Here is a 19,493-nt window from a genome sequence, read left to right as displayed (position 1 = left end):
CCCTGCACTCAGGGCCGGCGCTACCATAAGGCAGCACAAGCAGTCGCCTTAGGGCGCACGGACCCAAGGGGCGCAAAAATGTCTGAGTGACTGGCGGGAGCACGGAGAACTCCGCTCCCGATGGTCACTTTCTACAGCAGTCTGCCCAGCTGGCTGGGAAACGTGCAGCCACTGAGGGAAGGGGGCGGACAAGCAAGGAGCGACCAGGGCAAATCTCTTCCTGAGCTACAGGCCACTGGGATACATGACATCATATCCTGGCGACCAAATGCTGTGGAGAGAGGAGGAAAGCTACAACAGTGCAGCGGGACCTCTGTTTAGCAACTATAAGTCTGTGTGTAAGAGTTAGTGTGTGTAAGTTAGTGTGTGTGTGTAAGAGTTAGTGTGTGTGTGTGTGATGCAAGGGGGTAAAGAAAAGTAGGATGAAGACACAACACACATAAAAAAGAGTGCCAAATAGGGGATACAATCTACAAAAAGGGAAAACAAGAGAAAAAGGTGGTAAGATGCACAAAAGGGGCAAAAGAATGGGTAGAGGGGCAAAAGTGGGAATATTAGACAGACAGGTGAAGATACATTTTGGGGACAGCAAAATGTGTCTTGGGCTGTGTGGACAGAAGTCCTTGCACTGATGGGCTTGTTTAGTGCAGAACGCCTTTTTTGTCTACACAAGAGGTGACCAGTGCTCTGTGAACCCCAGGGAAGAAATCAAACCAGTTTGCTAGTGAACTTCTGGTACCATAATCCCTACACAAACAAGTTTACAATCTGAGTATTTGATGACCTTACCACTGCTCTAACCAGCTGATTTACAGACGTGTAGTGCTTTTTTTTTTCCTTTTTAAGTATAAAATGTAAATTAGAATATATAGGCATGCACCTCCAACATTTTTCATGATTGTTTGAGAAATATTTTAACTGTATAATATATACCGTATTTACTCAAATCTAATGCATACCTTTTTTTTTTTTTTGCAAAATAAAGTTTCCAAAACTTGAATGCACATTAGATTTGATGGCGCGTTATATTCTGGGTGAAATTAACATTTGCGACCCTGCGACCGGGAGTTGAGACCTGCTTTCAGTGTACAGTAAAGTTGTACCTCGCAATGCAAATGCAGATTTTGTACCAGAAAAGTTCACCTTTGTCGCAGTAGTAGCTTGTAAATTGAATCTAACAGAGTGGGGGGGAAAAAAAGCACTGGCATTGCATTAAAAAATAACAGCATCATACGTGAGATTAATTCTGCTTGGGGTAGTTTTCCCCCCATTACATTTATCTCTATACCATGTCAGGTTGACTTTATGAGCAAATTAGCTTCCAGGTTTATTAAATGTAAGGGTGCTTTAGATTCGCATTACATTGGAATACATTTGGTATGGGGAATGACATTAATGTAAACCGTTTATTAAAAATGTTTTTTATATAACTTTCAGGCATGATATAAAATACTTATGGGAAAAAAATCTGCAAAATTTATTTTTCTAATGTATCACACAATTTGCAGTGTTAATGAAGCTTGTATAATTGACGTAAATATGTCATTATTTCCCAAACCTAAAAATTTCAGGAGCATTACATGCATAAACAGGCACTATACAAAAATGGTCATCTAAAATTAGATGCTGGAAATATTTAGCTAGAGGGTATAAAACTGCTGAGCTAAATCCAAGTTTTCTACAGAATCCAGACTCCCTTGCATTGCATTTTAGGAGGTTAGCGTTTCGGTGAAAAATGAAGCATTAAATGTTTTGGGGGTATTCTTTGTGATTGAAGAAACAAATTGCATATTAGATTCATTAACCGTGCATTTTTTATTAGCATCATACAAGTCTGAAATAAGATTGATACATTTGTTCTTTCAGAGGCTTAGGTGACTTGTTATGATCTAAAAGGTCACAGCTGTGTTTTCCTGCCTGTATTTCAACAGTTATGCGGCCTCTGTATTAATTGGTTGGCATTAGCAATTTCCCAGTCTGCAAGCAGTATACACATCCCATGCTGTAACCTTAAAATATATTCAATTTCTTATCTATAACCAAATAAAATGGCTGATATGCGAGTTCTTTATCTTTTACACTCTGGCTGAAAAATTAGGGCTTTTTTATTTTTTTTATTTGTGTGTGTGTGTATTCCCTTCTTTTATCTAGTTTTAATTGCAAGTGCCTACTCCCCAGGAGTACTAATACTTTTCTCTCAGAGCCCTAAGGGAATTAAATTGTTTACTATAGGTAGAAACAGGTGTGCTAAGTTTTCAAAGCAAACCAAAAATAATCTTCATATTTGCTTGCACATCTGCTGACACAATTCCTAGAAAAATAGGAAAGGAAAAGCTCTTCAAAACAAACAGGTGCAAATGAAGTGCTCAGTTTGCATTTTAAGTATTTTTCTTTTGCCTTCAATAATAAATAAATAAATAGGGTTGTTGTGCCAATTATATTGCCGTGCTTTTGGAGATGTATATATCCAGATCTTCCAATGGTGTATAATATTACAACCAATTGTGTAGATTTTTGTGCAGAGTGCAATCTCTGTAGTATTTTTAAGAAGTATTGGAGAGTATCCATATACTGTACACACACACACACACACGTGATCTACACAACTCGAAAAACTGCTCCTATCCCTTGACCGTTTCCTTCTGTATACTGTTAGTCAGGCTTCCTTAACCATCACAGTGGTTTCCTTCCTCAGTCTGTCAATGGATTCACATTTTTCTCATGCAGAAGTTGGTGCTCATACTTGGGGCTCCTATGTCTGTTTCCGTTTCTGTACCTTCTCTGCTTTTTGCCACGGCCTGCATTAAAACAGTTTGGAAAATGATTTGAGATTCTTTATAGTTGTTTTAAGATCTAAAGCTTTACCCAGCTGTTTAGTCCATGTTCACAGCAGATAACTTAAAAGTACATTTTACGCACTGCAGCTCATTGGAGAGGTTATGGAGCTATATGTTTACGGGCACTCAACATCAGTTTTCTGTCAAATCTATTTTTTTTTTTTTTTTTTTAAGGCAGTTTAGCATCAGGGCTCTTATTTTATTTTCCTGACTTTCTGCACTAACCTTGGACATTGATTGCCTTAGAGCAGGTTTTACAGGGCAGGTTTAGAAAACAAACAAAACAAAACTGGGTCTTTGATGCCTATAGACTCCTATCAATATAACTACTTCAGTGTTCTGTGGTTTATTTAAAATGACACTTTAAGGAGCAAAACAAATGTTTTGGTTATTGATTGCACTGAATTCTTCCTTTCAAATACAATTTCAGACAAAAGTTCATGGATTATTGGTGGATTGTCTTAAATAGTTGTACTAAGGAGTGTGCATAGAGTGCAATGTGCCCAGAAGCATCACTTTTGGTGGCAGATTTATTCTTTCTGTAACCTCTTTGGCTCATCTTACAGTTGACCACATAGCTAACATAACCGCATGAGTGACCGTAACCTGAACATGTTCTCTCTCTGACTAGTACTCATTTAGGTAGTCATCTGTCATGCACCCTGTCAGATCCCATCCTGCTATGGTCACCCAGTCACATTCACCCAGCCACATGCTGCCATACAGTCGCCCATCTAGTCCCTATGGACAACGTGTACTGCATACCTATTAACTGTCCCTTTTTACAATTTTAGGCCCAAATCTCTCTATACCTCTATATCTATTTTATAGCCAAATATCCCTCTTTTCTAAGAGCTCCATATTGTTGTGTCTGCGTGCATAACAGAGATCCACAACAATAAACCTCCCAGTAATGTGTCTTTAAACTACAATACATGTGCTTAGAATCTACAGAAATCATACGTTCTTTTTTTAAATTGCGTATTGGTTGCATAAATTTGTATTCGTAAATCACCTAAAATTACTTTTAGGTGGCCATACCTTAACTCACACCCCTAAAATTAAAGTGTACCTCTTTGTCCATTTGAAATGGTGGCAGGTACCATACGTAGAAAGGACTTGTCTCAGAGAATTACGGTACATTCCAACCATAAATCATGACTGTGAAATACTGATCTTTTCTTACATGAAAGCTGTTTTGAACAGGCAAATCAAATCCGAGATATTCATGGATGTAATATTAATCCTGGTATAACCTTTCCTAAATGTGCTAATGGTAAATGTAAGCCCCTAAATTAGTAATTTAGAAAAATAAATATATATTTTTGAGCGTATGATCAGATGGAATTTTTTTAAAATCAGAAATCGGAATTTCTCTGTAAAGCTCTCCTACTGAAATATTTTATTTTTCTCATTTGAACAAAAAACCCATTCAAAGGATAAATTAGTCAAAATCCATTTATTTTTAATAATTTGTTTTCTTTAATCGTTTTATCATTCACACATTTCTTCTAATTTGCATATGGTTTGTAACTCTTAAGTTACTGCATACAACTGAAAATTGGCAATATAACAGTTTGAAATGCACATTTTTCAGCTCACCCTGTGACATGTCACAATTCTCCATTTCATTGCTACTTATATGTATAAGAACATTTATTCCAGTTTTTCCTTCATCTCTGATCTAATTTTGATCATTCTATCCCTTCTATCATATTCTACTTACCCAATCCCCACTGTAATTTTATTGTCAAGTCACTGCCTCTATTTAATCATTAAAAATCTCTTATCCCGCCATCTTTCATACTTTACTTTCTCATTCTGTAATATATAGCCTATTCGAATGCCATTATTCTTGATTTTATTTTTCCTTCCATTAATTTCTTTGTGATATCATTTCTGACTGTTCTACTGTGGTGTAGCCTGCATCAGCTGCAGCGTGGGTTTTCCTTTGAAATGTTTCACTATATAGGGAGATTTAATTTCCTTTTGAGTGCAACATTCTGAAGTGGAAAGTAAATTAAATTCAGGGAATTCTAAAACTTAACTATATTTACCTACACAACTGATAAGGGATTTTATTTTGTTTAAACTAATCCCCAAAGATTTGCTCACAAGTTAAAGTACAACAGAGCCTGTAAAATGCTGAAGCTGATCTGTCATGTCATTGTTTTCAGTCTGTGTATTTTCATTTAAAACATTTAAGACCACCTGTTTGAGAAACCTTAACTTTTTCTTGCATTAGGAAATCTGTATGTTTGAGATTCCATCATTCAATAGTACTTTGTTCAAATTTAATTATTTTTTTTTTCGTATAAATTCTTTTATTCCTTTTTAGACAAAAATACAAAGACCAACAACACAACACAGATCGCTTTACACCATTACATAGTCAATACATTCGAAAGCCTCAATAGACAAACATATAACTTATTATACCCTTATCTGCGGGGGATATGCCAGGAGAGAGAACTGTCTATGCTCAGGCCTCTATCTAATCCAATAAATACAAGTCAATATATTCCAGTTTAATTTAAAGAATAATTTCCAATTTATTAACCCAACTTTGCCATAAATCCAATCTTTTGGGGGAGTTCAGGTATGGTATACTTTAAATCTCTTTCCATCCTCACCTGAAGATTGATTTGAGTTTTAATATCTTCCCAAAATAATACTTGGTTAGATTTCCAATTTCGTGCCAGAACAATTTTAAATGCAATAAAGCAGTGAATTATCAAACATCTGACTGTGTGTGGCATATTCGGCCAATGCATATGCAGCAGGACTACCTCCGGTTTCTTATCAAGAGCTATTCCTGTTATATCCTTAATAAAACTTATCATTCTCTCAATTGAGATCTGAATATTTGAACAACTCCACCAAATGTGGAGAAATGATCCATCCTCTTTATCGCATCTCCAACATCTGGAAGTAACTCCTGGAAACATCTGAGATAGCTTGCTAGGGACTAAATACCATCTGTAGATGACCTTATAGTAGGTCTCTAATAGATTTAGACATTGGACCTGACTGCGGGTATTGTTTATAGCTTTACACTAATCTTGATAATCCAGAGAACAATGCAGGTCTTTTTCCCATTTATTCTTCTGGGGGAAGCTAGATATCTCCTTGATATTTCTAATTACGTCTATAGCTTTAGCTAGAACTTTAGGAATAATCTGATTTGAGAATATAAATTTTATCAGAATGGGAGCTTTTCCAGACTCTCTGAGATGTTTCTGCAGGAAGTGTTTAAGCCTCAAGTAGTTAAACCTCTCTCGTTGGGAGAGTTGATACTTTTGCACAATAGAGTCAAAAGACAGTATTTTACCTGAAGTTAGTATCTGTGACACATTATTTATTCCCTGTGCTCTCCAGGTACACAGGGACAAATCTGTCATATTGGCTTCTACTATCCTCAGATTTGCCGTGTCCATAATTGCATACTTAAGGTCTAATTTATTTTTGATTTCCTCCCAGACAGGCAACATTTGAGCCCATATCAAATTATTGTTAATGTCAATCCCCATTTTATCCGCATTTTTCGTATTCCATATCAAACCCTCAGGGTGTTTTAATCTCAGATCTTCCATTTCTATATTGAACCAGCTTTCTTCTTTAGCTGTCATCGTCTGGGATCTATATATATGGGTGATCACATTTGCCCAATACATAACTCTTATATTGGGAAAGTTTACTCCTCCTTCCTTAGTTTTCAAAGAAAGGATATTTCTGTTGATTCTGTTTTTCTTACCCTTATTGATAAAGTTTTCTAAATTGCCTTGTAATAGCGTCAGCCAGGTATCTGGAATCTTAAGTGGGATCATTTGAAATAGATAGTTCCATTTAGGAATGATGTAAGAACGAATAACATTAATACGGCCCCACCAAGTAATTTGCATATTTCTCCAGTCTTTAAGTAATACATTTGTACTTTTTAATAACTTTAGGAAGTTTTCTTCCATCATTCTATCTATATTCTTTGTGATGGATATACCTAGGCAATCGAATTTCTGAGATGCCCATGTGAATGCATATTTATTACTAATGAAATCTCTTGATTTCTTATCTAGTTCAATACTCATCACCACTGTTTTTTCCTTATTTAACTTATAGTTGGCTAATTGACTATACAGTCTAACTTCCTCCATCAAATAATTCAAGGAACTGATTGGATCATTAATTGATAACAAGATATCGTCCGCATAGAGACTGACTTTAAATTCTTTATCCCTTATTTTATATCCTTTTATATCTTCGTTTTTCCTAATATTTTCTGCTAAGGGTTCTATTGAAAGAATATATAATAATGGCGAAAGTGGGCAGCCTTGTCATACCCCATTATTTACGGATACCCAATCTGAACAGACATTTGGGCCTACTAGTCTAGTTGTAGGATTTTTATATAAGGACATGATACCTCTTAACATCCAGCCATCTATTCCATATGCTTCCAAAGATAATTCTAAAAACTTCCAGTTCAGCCTATCGAAATCTTTTTCTGCATCGACTGCTATAGTCATAAGGGGGATATGTTTTTTATTAGCATTATCTATAATATCTATAATTCTTCTTGAGTTGGAGCCCACCCATCTCTCTGGTATAAAACCAATTTGGTCGTTATGAATTAATGACCTTATAATACTCTTAAGATGGTCTGCTAGAATAGATGAGAATATTTTTACATCCAAATTAATTAGTGATATGGGGCGGCAACTAGCCACGGCCGTTGGGTCTTTTCAAATTTAAATTATTCACTACAGAGTGGCATTTATTTGAAATGGATAAATAGCTAGCACACATATCTATGATAAAACAGCTATTTGATGTATTGGTTGCCACTCACATATAGCTGGAAATAAGCGAAATGTATCCATTCTTCCTGTAATTTTCTTTTTCTAGTCTTTGTTATAGCGGTATAAACTAATGGATTACCTTCTGTTCTCGCAGGAAATGGACTTCTATCATTAAATGATCCCTATTTGTGTGGTTTTGTCCATCTTCCAAACATTGTTAAACATATTAAATAAAATATCAAGTTTGGAAGAAAATGCTGTTATAGATGAGAATGTTACCTGGCTAGGCATTGCAACATGAACAATTGAGTTAACACCCAAGAACTAGGAAGGGAAATAAAACACATGACCATAATTGCAAATACAAAAATTTGCTGAGAATTCAATGTAGGAACTTATGATTAAACTCTGCATCAACAGGAGTCCTGACATTCAATTGGTTATGTCACACGAACTATTAAATGATGCCCATGTTGTACCTTTACAGATACTCTCTTTGCTCTGCCCTAGACTAGAGATTGCAGTCATAATCTCTCTAAGGAAGATGTTAAGGAAAAATGAACAAACTTGAGATTTCACAAAGTGTTTTTCCTCAAAGGGAAGAGCACGAAGTTCATTCTTTGACCATTAATGAGCCCCCCAATTACCTCAACTATAGAGTCCTAAATACGGAGTAGATTATTTCAATGTTTAAACATGATCGTGAACAGAAATCCGTTACCTTCAGAACACAAAATTAATAATTTAGGTCTCATCTTCCCACAACCTTTACTTTGTTTATTTCTTTTCTCACAAGTTCATTAATAGATGAATGTAAGGGAAATGTAAGAGGGTGCGTATTCAGATCCAAAAGATCTCTGCATGAGGCTTTAGCCTGTGACACACAATCTGGGAGGTCCAGGCAAATTCTCACTACTACCTTACCAAGTGTTCTTATTTGCTGACATTCTGGCACCATTTCTTACTGTAGTAAAAGGGCACTCAATATTAGTTTTAACATTTGTTTTTATGTTGCAGCTAAAATTATGAAAGCACACTTTTTTTAGATGCATAGACCAGCATAAATTATATTTCTGCCAAAACAGATGCCCACTTCACCACTGCTACTATGAGCTAATAGCAGTTTGTAGTTTTGTGGATGTAGGAGAAAACATTGGAGTAAAGCAAGTGGCCGTACTCTTAACTAAATGCATTCCCCTAAGCACTAATTTAGATACATATGCAAAACAGTGTGCATTAAAGATCATAATTCATAATGCTGACCTTTATTCTTAAAGGAGAGCATTTCCCTCTCCTTTTCTGCCATTAATGGGACACAGAGCTTGTTTGACCATTGCATTTTTTGCTTTATAGCAGAGAATGCCAATATCAGCCATGGTTAAGATTTTAAAATTAAAATGTATGCCGATGTAATTTTTTTTTTCCATCTTTTAGATTCCAGTTCTTATAAATTTAAGCCAAGATGCTGATGTTGACCTGCCTGTGAAACCACTTATTTTTGCATTGGCCATTGGAGCATGCTTTGGAGGTAAGGAATTATGTTCATAATTGGAGAACATATTACAATAAAAATGTTTGGCTTTTTCACACACTACACAAGTGTTGTTGTACTTGAATGATTAAAACTGAGTTTAAGTGAAAGAGTAAAATTGCTAATCATTATTGGTAATTATTTATTTTTTGAATACATCTGCAGTTTTCAAAGTTGAGTCACTGAATAATATAGCATTTGGAAACAACTGTCTAAATTAGGTTACACATTCTAGATCTTGTTTTGGCACAGTACTACTAAAGGGTTGTCTACCCCTGGTCTAGATCATGAGTAGAACAAACGGTGGTTTGCACACATTGAGGTAACTAGGAGAACTAGTGGCCTCTACTCTTGTATATTTTTATGGCTGGATTTTAAATATGTATTGTATCTTTGCCCTGTCAGCCATGTAAAAGTAATGTGATGGATGAGTAAACTTGTAGCACGTATTCCTTATTAAACTTGAAATATTTGCAAAGTGGCTACTTCAGATAAAAGGGTTGTTGATGAGGGCTATAGATCATGGCATGAATTGCAGCTTGCAGGTAAGCAATGAAGTAATATGATCAGATGCTTTTACCCTAAAAACAGGCTTTAAATATGGGTGAGGGTAATGGTTGACAGTGCATGTGATTGGTAGTTATTATGGAAGACTAAATGAAGAAATCCTGAAATTCTTTTTAGCGTCTAACTTCTTGCCACAATCAAAATGCAAGCACAGTGAAATATGAACAGTAACTGGCATTTTAGCTGAAATTTCTTTATTATATGCTTAACCCTCTAAGAGACAATGACTCTTCCTATATCATATTCTATAATCTACACAATGCCTGCAATGTTGTAAGTAGCTTTCAATGCTAAATAAGCAGGGCATCTCATAACGACATAAAATATTCATGGACTGTACTGCAATGTCCTTTAGGGGTTAATGGTTTTTGAAAACTGAGACCATTCAATGCAATTATGTAAGAGTAGTCCCCACCCCATTACCCACAAAGTAAAATTGGTTTTAGATTGTAGAATTAATAAAAATACTCCTAAGCTTGTGTAATAAAGCTTAGGATGCACAGCATACCTCCATGAGATAATGTATTTGTGCTACTAAAATTCCATATGCATCAAGCTAAAAATTTGCATTGGCTTCTGCCATCACATCCCATCATCAATTGTCACCTTCTATCTTGAAGACTGATTCATCATCCTTGCAAGGAAATATTCCCTGAATACAATGTCATGTTGTTTACCAAAGAAATAAAGTTAAAAAAAACATTCTCTATAGCAAATCATAAAATATATGATGCAGTTACTAAAACTGCATATTTTTTTGTTTAACTAAAATTCCCAAAATATTTTGTCTGTTATTTATACTAAGATCATAGATCATTTTCTGGTATGAAGACTATCTCAATAAAATATCATTAGATTATCAGATCTAAAGTTATATTTTAAAATAAATTGTCTGGTAATGCAACAAAGAATTTGTCAGAATGTCACGATCTTTCCTATTCAAATGGTCCTTCATACTTAATTTTTGTATATTAGTTTGGGTACTGAGTTAGTAGAGGTAATTCTTCATTCCTCATCATGAACATTACGTAGGTCCTAACTGAGTGTAGTGAGAAGCTGAGAATCTTTCATCATTTATGTTGTCTTACAACCCTCATCAATCTATGTAATTGCTGAAATATAGTACACATAACATATATACATATATTTCAGGACATATGCATATATTTCAGGACAAAATGCAGAGGGCTCAATGGTAAGTAGGATGGACCCTGTCTGATAGGAGGATGAAAAGTTTAGAAGGAAAGTTTAGATTCACCACAGTGTGGTTTAGGTGCCTAGGATCTGGCATACTGAATACACAGATCCCATCTACGTACATTTGTAAAAGAAAAGTAAAGATTTATTTTTCTACTCAAGCATTTGATTAACTACAGTGTTAATGGCCTTGTGGTTAATTGTCCTCACAATTTTCCCATTTCATTAGTTATTCTGTATATTGTTTTCACATTGTTGCAGTTTTAGCTTCAATGCCAAAGTGTGTGTCCTATTTGGAAGTTAAGTGCTGTATAAATTACATTCTTAGTTAAATGTTCATACACAAGTTAAATTTACTGGGTTCGTAGAATCGAGAAATTGGCAGCTTTTCTCAGATGCCTGTTAATATCTATGAATAACAATAGCGTAATGATAGAAAAAAAGCGATATAAATACTAGTGGGTAAATTTCTGCTTCCTCAAGTCTCATTTTTCCTTCAACATGAGTCACTTCACACTAAAATGCAATCAGCATTATCATTTAAAAAAAGAGTGAAAGGAAATATCCTCACCTGCTCTGACATCTACTATTCCAAATAGATTTGATCATGCACCTTGAAAAATAGATTACTGACAACACTGCAAGCGTCCATATACTTCACTTATCAAGAGCAGACACTTATTCTCCTCTGTATATTTTGCCTAAAGACGCAATTTTTTATGACTCTTCAGTCAAACAATATACATTCATATTATGAACCCATCTGTACGGTGGATAAGAGCTTGATTCACTTTTACTGGCGAATGCTGAACAAAAAAACGGTATAGATGGAGGTGAAAAATGTGCTTTAACTATAAATGCCAAGTTATGAGTCTTCACCAAATATCCTTTTTCTTTGAGGTGACTCAAGATGAGGGACACTGGTTTTGTCAGTTTCTCAATTTCCTGTTTTCAATGGGAATATAAATGAAAACTGTGAGAGCTTATCAGATCTAAAGTTATATTTTAAAATAAATAAGTCTTAAACTTCAACTAAGGTCAACTTTCAATTTATTTTTTTAATTTATTTTTATAATAGCAAGTATATATTTTCAAATATTTTCATTGCCCTGTGAAATGGCTTTTATTATAATGCTAGAAAAAACCACTTTTCTACTTTCATATATGTTTGATTTAGATAATGCATAATGTGTCAACATATGAGCAATCATTTCACATACATTGCTATAGACTTTCATCATTATACATGCCAATCCCAATGTGAAAACTTGCTCAACTCATTAATCATTGTCAAGTATATAAATTATCTTCTCTAACAAACAAAAGCGTCCAATGCAGCGAATGCTTCAATGGAGCACTCCGGATATTAATGGCTAAAATATGAAAATTAAATGTGACTAGGAAGAGATAATTGTATAGAGAAGGGGGGAGGGGGGCAAGGTAAATATTGGAATAATTTTATTTTTTTAGTTATAAAGTGGTAATAGCAAAACAGAACTAAAACATTAATTTATAAAAAACACATCTTAAAGTTTGTCCTTTATTGATTGAAATTTTAGTGCAAGGCTTATTTGTGTTTTGTTCATTAATTTTACTGAAGAGTAAAATGTGTAAGAATTTGAACCTAAAACTTTAATTATGTGGAAGGGATTGAAAATGAATGAATAAACTTTTTTTTTTTTTTTTTTTTTTTTTTTTTATCAATCAAAATACAATATCTTATTTTTTCCCACTCTTCATAAGAAAGTACAGTTCCAATGTTCAGATTAGCATAGCAAAGTATAATGGTAAATTATGAAAGCAAGTTGAAAATAATGCTCTATCCCGTAAACTTAACAGGAACCCAAAATCTGCATTCATTATGCCACTTAGTACACCCTTAACTGAGAATATGTATAAAAATGAAACTAAAGCAGACATGGGACACCAACTTATCCTTTACCATATTAGTTCAGACCGGCAACTACTCAGACATCTGACAGACTGGCAAACGTTTAAACTGCTCTTAAACGATTTGACAGTTTACCATTCTATGCTATCAAGGGACTCCTGTAATTTTTTTTTCGTCATTAGGGGACAAAAAATATATCTATATAGTAAATATTTTGCTACAAATCTCTTGTAATTTAATTCTACACTGAATTCTGAAGAACCATTGTTTAATCTGTAGTCTTCTAACCATGGATTCTTTAGAAAAGCTCCTAGTGGATTTTGCATTGTGAAATTTAAAAAAAATAAATAAAAAAAGCATCTAGTGCAGAGCATCTGTAACATATAAGCAGAAGAACTTTGGTAGTGAATTACGTACATTTGAGTAGAATGTGTGCCGCTCTCACTTGAATAGCTCTAGAGGGATCAAACTCATTGTGATCATCGGATCCACCTTCATAGACTCTCAAATAACTTCCATGTATATAGTTAAAACTTCACAGGTTCCAGCAACAATACATTACTATAAAGTGTTGAGTGGAGTAGTCAAGTATTTAAATAGCAGATCTGTGGCTGTGTATCTCTCTAAATGTTTCTGTAGGCCTTTCCAAGCATTTTAATTTATTATGAAAGTATTGGTCTCAGGGGAGTATATTTGTTAGTGCACTTTAACATGTACTTGTAGAAAGAAGGATGCATATTTACCTTTTGATTCCATGATTAAGGTTTTTTTTTCCCAAGAGAAAAGTATGCAAAAATGTAAATCTTTTATTACTGGAATTTCATTAGCATGGTTTTAACTTGTCAAAAATATTCACAACTCATTTTTGTCTACCCACCAAGAGTTCCTGTAAACATATTAGTAGACATTTGCTAAAGAATTAAACCTTTTAAGCCAGGACGATCCATTTTTATTGTCTTGGCAATTGGCTAATTATTGCACATGCTGAGTGATCTTAAAGAGCTTTGAAAAGAATACATTCACCATGACATTTTGAGCTTCCATGATAATAAGCAGACATTATTTAAACATTCTGTAACCTTTATGTGAAGTGCAAAACTGTTAATACAATTTTATTTTTTATTTTTTCCAGGAAATGGAACTTTGATTGGGGCATCTGCTAATGTTGTATGTGCAGGGATTGCAGAACAGCATGGATATGGATTTTCCTTCATGGAATTTTTTAGGTACTTTAATATGCACCATATGTAAAAATATAAAATGCCCATACATATAAATTGCTATCAGAGTGATGCTTTGACCCTAACTTATAAAGCTACCCTGTAATTTGTGTCAAACTATTGTCATGTGTTTTAAAAAAACAAAACAAAAAAGCCCAACAAAAGTTGTATCTTCATCCTCCTTTAGTCCTCCACTTATATGTCCTTCCTGTCCTGTCCAGCGAGCATGATTCATTGTTGCATTAAAGAAAAATTGTTAATGTGTAGAGTATAATGGATACATGAAATATGGGTGGTATGACTGATCACTGCATTGTGGGGCTTGATTTGTGATATATCTCTTATCACAGAACAATAATGCTTTCCTTTAAGGCCAGGAATCCAGCTGTGTCCCTCTGGCCAGTAGTGAAAGTTTGCACACAGAGTACTCATGTGTTCTTTTCCTCAGACTTGCTGGCTACATGGCTTTTTTTTTGCCTTCTAGAATACAACCTTCTGACATTTTGATACACTAATCAACAATTCTGTTAGGAGAATTTTTTACACCGTAATAATAATAATCCAGAGGTGAAGTAACTGGTCTCTTGTTGCTCATATTCAGAATGCTAATGGCACTCCTTACAAAAGAAGGTCCCATGTACCTTAGTCCATTTGAGGGACTTGGGGGAGTAAGCTATTCTAATGTGCAGATGGGTGTTGTAAGGAGTCTATGTAACAGATAAATTGTGACAATAATTTTTATTTATATATATATATATATATATATATATATATATATATATATATATATATATATATATATATATTACTGTAACAGGTATGCAGCAGGAGACACATATTTTCATTAAATCCTGTATATAGATTGATGTTTAAATTTGTCAAAATGAGACATGGGGGTGTCAGTAACTCTGTCATGTACTTCCTTTGGGGTTGACTTGGAAACTCAAGATGGGTACATAAAGTATAAGAGCAATGCTATGTAAATTAGCCACATGCTTGTTCCCTTATTTGGTATCCTGAAATATGGCAATCCTGTGTAACCATGGCAAAAAGAGTTATCTAATAAATAGCCCTCCAGTGCTGGTGTTACTTGGTGCTGGTTCAGGCACTGCCTCCGCTCCTCCTCTGCTGATGTCACCCGGAAGTGCCACGTTCGCATTAGGACTTCCCCCATAGTTAAGCGACCAAAAGTTGCCTAACAACTTCCTCAATTTAAAGCTCTGTTTATCAAAAAGTACAATAATTACAATTGCAGGGTTAAGGGGTCTTAACCAGTGCAACCAAGGCCACTTCAATGAGCTGAAGTGGTCTTGGTGGCTATAGTGTCCCTTTAAATATGGCAATCTCAAAGAAGGATACTAAATTACAGAGCTATGTACTAAACTGCTGCCTAAATAAAGCAAATCCATACAGATACCAAAATAGGGAGCTATATCTACTAAATGGCTAAAGGCCAACATTTAGAAAATGGCTTTCCTTAATTTTTCTTTCAGCTACTCAGTAGATGGCTCTCTATGATTAGTACCATTATGTGAGGGTACCATATTTAGTAACAAATTAAGCGATCTACTAAATAGCTCCTTAATTTGATATCCTTGAACATGGCAATCCCACGTAAGGATACCAAATTACAAAACCATCCACTAAATACTCCCTAATTTGGTATCCTTAAAGGATCACTATAGGGTCAGGAACACGAACATGTATTCCTGATCCTATAGTGTTAAAACCATTATCTAGCTCACTTGGGCCCCTCATGCCTCCATAAATATAGCAAAATCTTACTGTATTCAAGCCTGAAGGTGTAACTCTGCATGCTGTTTGACTCAGAAAAACAAGCAGTCTGCTGACCTCATCAGAAGTGGCAGCCTGATCCAATCAGAGTGCTTCCCCATAGGATTGGCTGAGACTGACAAAGAGGCAGATCAGGGGCAGAGCTAGCATGATTCAAACACAGCCCTGGCCAATTAGCTTCTCCTCATAGAGATGAATTTAATCAATGAATCTCTGAGGAGAGTTCAGTGTCTGCATACAGAGGGAGGAGATACTGAATGTTTGGATGCATTTTAGGCAGACATAACCCAGGAAGGATCTCTAACAGCCATCTGAGGAGTGGCCAGTAAAGCTATCACTAGGCTGTCATGTAACCACTGCATTTTCTCTGAAAAGACTGTGTTCACAGCAAAAAGCCTGAAGGTAATGATTCTACTCACCAGAACAAATTCAGTAAGCTGTAATTGTTCTGGTGACTATAGTGTCCATTTAAATATGGCAGTCCCATAGGGATGCCAAATTAGGGAGCTATATCTGCTAATAGCTGAAAGAACAAAATTAAGGAAATGGGCTTTCTTAATTTCAATTTTTTTTATTTTATTTTTTTGTTGCTTAGTACAGGTGATATTCGAAAAATTAGAATATCGTGCAAAAGTTCATTTATTACAGTAATGCAACGTAAAAGGGTAAACTAATATGTGATCATACTCGCCAGAACAAATGCAATAAGGTGTAGTTGTTCTGGTGACTATAGTGTCCCTTTAAATTCTACCTTTTGTCTGATATAAGTATCATGTTGCATGAAGAGACCTATTTAACAATATCTTTGATTCTGCAGATATTTATGCTAAATTGTGTTTTGTGATGTTTTTCCATATTTTATTTGCAACCTTAAATTAATGGACGGTAGTCACTGAATCTGAAATGGATTGAACACATGTATGAGACAAATCTAATAGTATAAATTAAGCTATTAGGTAAATAATCATACACCACTTAATGGACTGCAGAATAAGGCTAAAATAAAAAAGATTAAAGATAAATTTATTAAAGGTTTACAAAACGAATAGATAGATGGGAATATCTGCATATACGCAAAAAACATGAATAAAGTGTTGCCTGACAAACATGAGTGGTAAATGGAGGTGGCCGTGGACTAATTGAAAGAAACCCTATAGTAGATGTCTTAGAAACTTAGTTGCGCTCAAGAAAGTTACTCCACTACTTATTTTGACACACAAGTAGAAAAGCTTGTTAAGCTAAAAAAAGTTGGAGAAAAAAGTGATTATACCCTCACTCAGGATAAAAAATTATAAGTGGTCCTCAACTACTGCAAATTCATTTTTTTTTTTTTTTGCACATAAAAACTGGTGATGTGCTGCACCAATTGCCCCTAAGGACAAGCCTACACTGCTTTGCTGTCTAATCCCATCCCAATAATGAGGGGTCACTATTTGTTTCAGTTAACAGGCCTTTTTCTACTTGTGTGTCAAAAGTAGTGGAGTAACTTTCTTGAGAGTAAGAAAGTTTGTCAAAAAATGGGACACATCTCAGTGGTGGAAAAAACAGGTTGCAGACCTAAAACGCCAACAACACCCCACCCTAGATAAATTAGAAATCATGGAGGATAAAAGACGACCGTACAACCTGAAAATCTGGGGCGTCCCGGAGTCTGTGGGTCTGGCTGACTTATATCACTTCACCAGGCGCCTGTTTGCTGTTCTTTCCTAAACAGGTAAAATCCATTAGGTTGGACTGCGGATCTCATCCTCTCCTTTCAGGCTTTCCAAGACAAAACCCTGCTCCTTGCTGCTCTCCTGGCTGGAAGACCCTGCTGCCCTTTGAAGGTTCACTGCTGTCGTTCTTTCCAGATTTCACTATAAGTTCTATATCATGGCAAAGGGTCCTGCAACCACATGTGTAACACCTGCATATCTGAGATATCCCATATAGATGGGAGATACCCAGAGCGCGACTTCACACAGAGGGACTACCTACAGCGCACCAAAGCTTGCGGGAGTTGGAATCCGTTACGCACCCTAGGGATCCTGGAACCACAGACAGCAGCTGAAACAGGCCTTGCACAGCTGAACACTGCTACCATCAGAGAGTACATGTCTCAGGCATCCCAGCAAACCCGGTCTCTCAGGGCACCTACCTGAGGGACTGTACCAAGCTGAAGTGTTGCTATTGGCCTCTTTATTCAGGGGTCATAATTGGCTCATAGCAAAGGGGACTGGGTTACAGTTTCCACAGGAGAGAGAAGCAAGTATCCATTTTGGAAGTAACACAGCGAGAATGAAGCATCGGCTTCATCTGGCCCCATCAAATGTAACTGTAGAATATATTTTTGTCTCCCTCAATAGCCTTAGTGTCTGCCTAATGTCTGATTTAAACCAGGTAATATATCATTAACAAGAACTGTGCTGCCTGTTGCTAATATTTGTAATAAACATTCCTCCTGCACATTGCGTAGTGTAGGCTTCGCTTCTCAGTGCCCGCCATTTTAAAAACATTTTTTTTAAAAGTGCTCTGTAACGGAGACCTGATACATTCATAATGTGGAAGGTTATGATCCATGTTGCAGGACTTTGACTGTTTTTCTGGCAGAGCTGATTCTGATTTTTCAAACTATGATTGTTGCTTCTGTCAGCTATTTTTTTGGCTTTATATGACCACTGCAGATTGCCAGCTGGAAAAGTAATGCTTTGCATACTGTGTGCTAAGAGCTAATTATGAGAATAGAAGATTAAATCAGAAAAGGTAGAACTAGAGACTCAGAGGGATAGAGAGCTAGAGCATTATAGTGGGATAGTGTGCTGTGTGGATATCTTTGCATTTGCAGCTATGTGTAATCCATCACAGTGACCCTGGCTATGTGGGATAGTTATGGGCTTGCTCATTGTGTTGATTATCTCTATTGTACTCTGGTCTGCCTTTTTTCAGGATTTCTTTGTAGGCTATCCAGATCTATGTACGGCATGGGTATATTTGTGTTTAACCCATGAGTGTGTATTATATTATTCTGAGCTCTGTGTATTGTACTGATCTCTCCTTATACTTGTTTTGCACGGGTATATCTGTATTGTATCTAGCTTTGCGTATTGTATTATATTTATATTATACCTAGCTCTGACTATTGTGTGGATATATTTGTATTTTATGCAGCTATGTGTGTTGAATGAGAACTAGCGTTAGGGGTTTGGTACATGTGGGTAAGCTGATGGCACATCAGAAGATGGTGGCTACAAGAGTTAAAATGCAGTCATATTCCAGGGTTCTGGCGGCCGCAGCAGCTGGTGAAGTGTGTCAAATACTATGGAAAAGACTAAGGCAAAAGATTGTTTCAATTTGCAATGAGATTTAGGAAGAGATTTAAAGGTGTCCAGAAAAAAAGGGACATACTAAACAGAATATTGGGATGATTGGCTGCAATGCTCAGTACTTTCATTAGGTGTCACTATACTTTACACACACACATACCTGGTAATGATTCTGATGTAACTCAAAGAATATTGGTAACTGCTACTGCTGTGCTTGATACAAAGTTGCAAATGTTTAACTAGTTACTTGCTGATATAAAAAAAGTATAATGCAATTAAAGTAAATTGCATAACAATAAAAGAAAATGGGTCCATACACGTGCCAAGGAACATATTTAACCTGTTTGTGATGGAATCA

The 19,493-nt window shown here is 35.7% G+C and overlaps 1 protein-coding gene across 2 annotated transcripts in view; it reads left to right on the top strand.

Moving 5' to 3' along the window:
- OCA2 (OCA2 melanosomal transmembrane protein) overlaps positions 1-19,493 on the top strand; it is a 300,931-nt gene that overhangs the window by 244,322 nt on the left and 37,116 nt on the right. For both annotated transcript variants that reach the window (XM_063459252.1, XM_063459243.1), the window contains exons 22-23: positions 9,068-9,161; positions 13,952-14,045. In XM_063459252.1, coding sequence (XP_063315322.1) covers positions 9,068-9,161; positions 13,952-14,045 — 188 coding nt within the window. The remainder of the gene's footprint in view (positions 1-9,067; positions 9,162-13,951; positions 14,046-19,493) is intronic.

Source organism: Pelobates fuscus, chromosome 1, assembly GCF_036172605.1.
Source record: "Pelobates fuscus isolate aPelFus1 chromosome 1, aPelFus1.pri, whole genome shotgun sequence".
Lineage (NCBI taxonomy): Eukaryota > Metazoa > Chordata > Amphibia > Anura > Pelobatidae > Pelobates > Pelobates fuscus.
The sequence above is the reverse complement of the archived record's forward strand: the minus strand, read 5'-3'. Positions and strand labels throughout refer to the sequence as shown.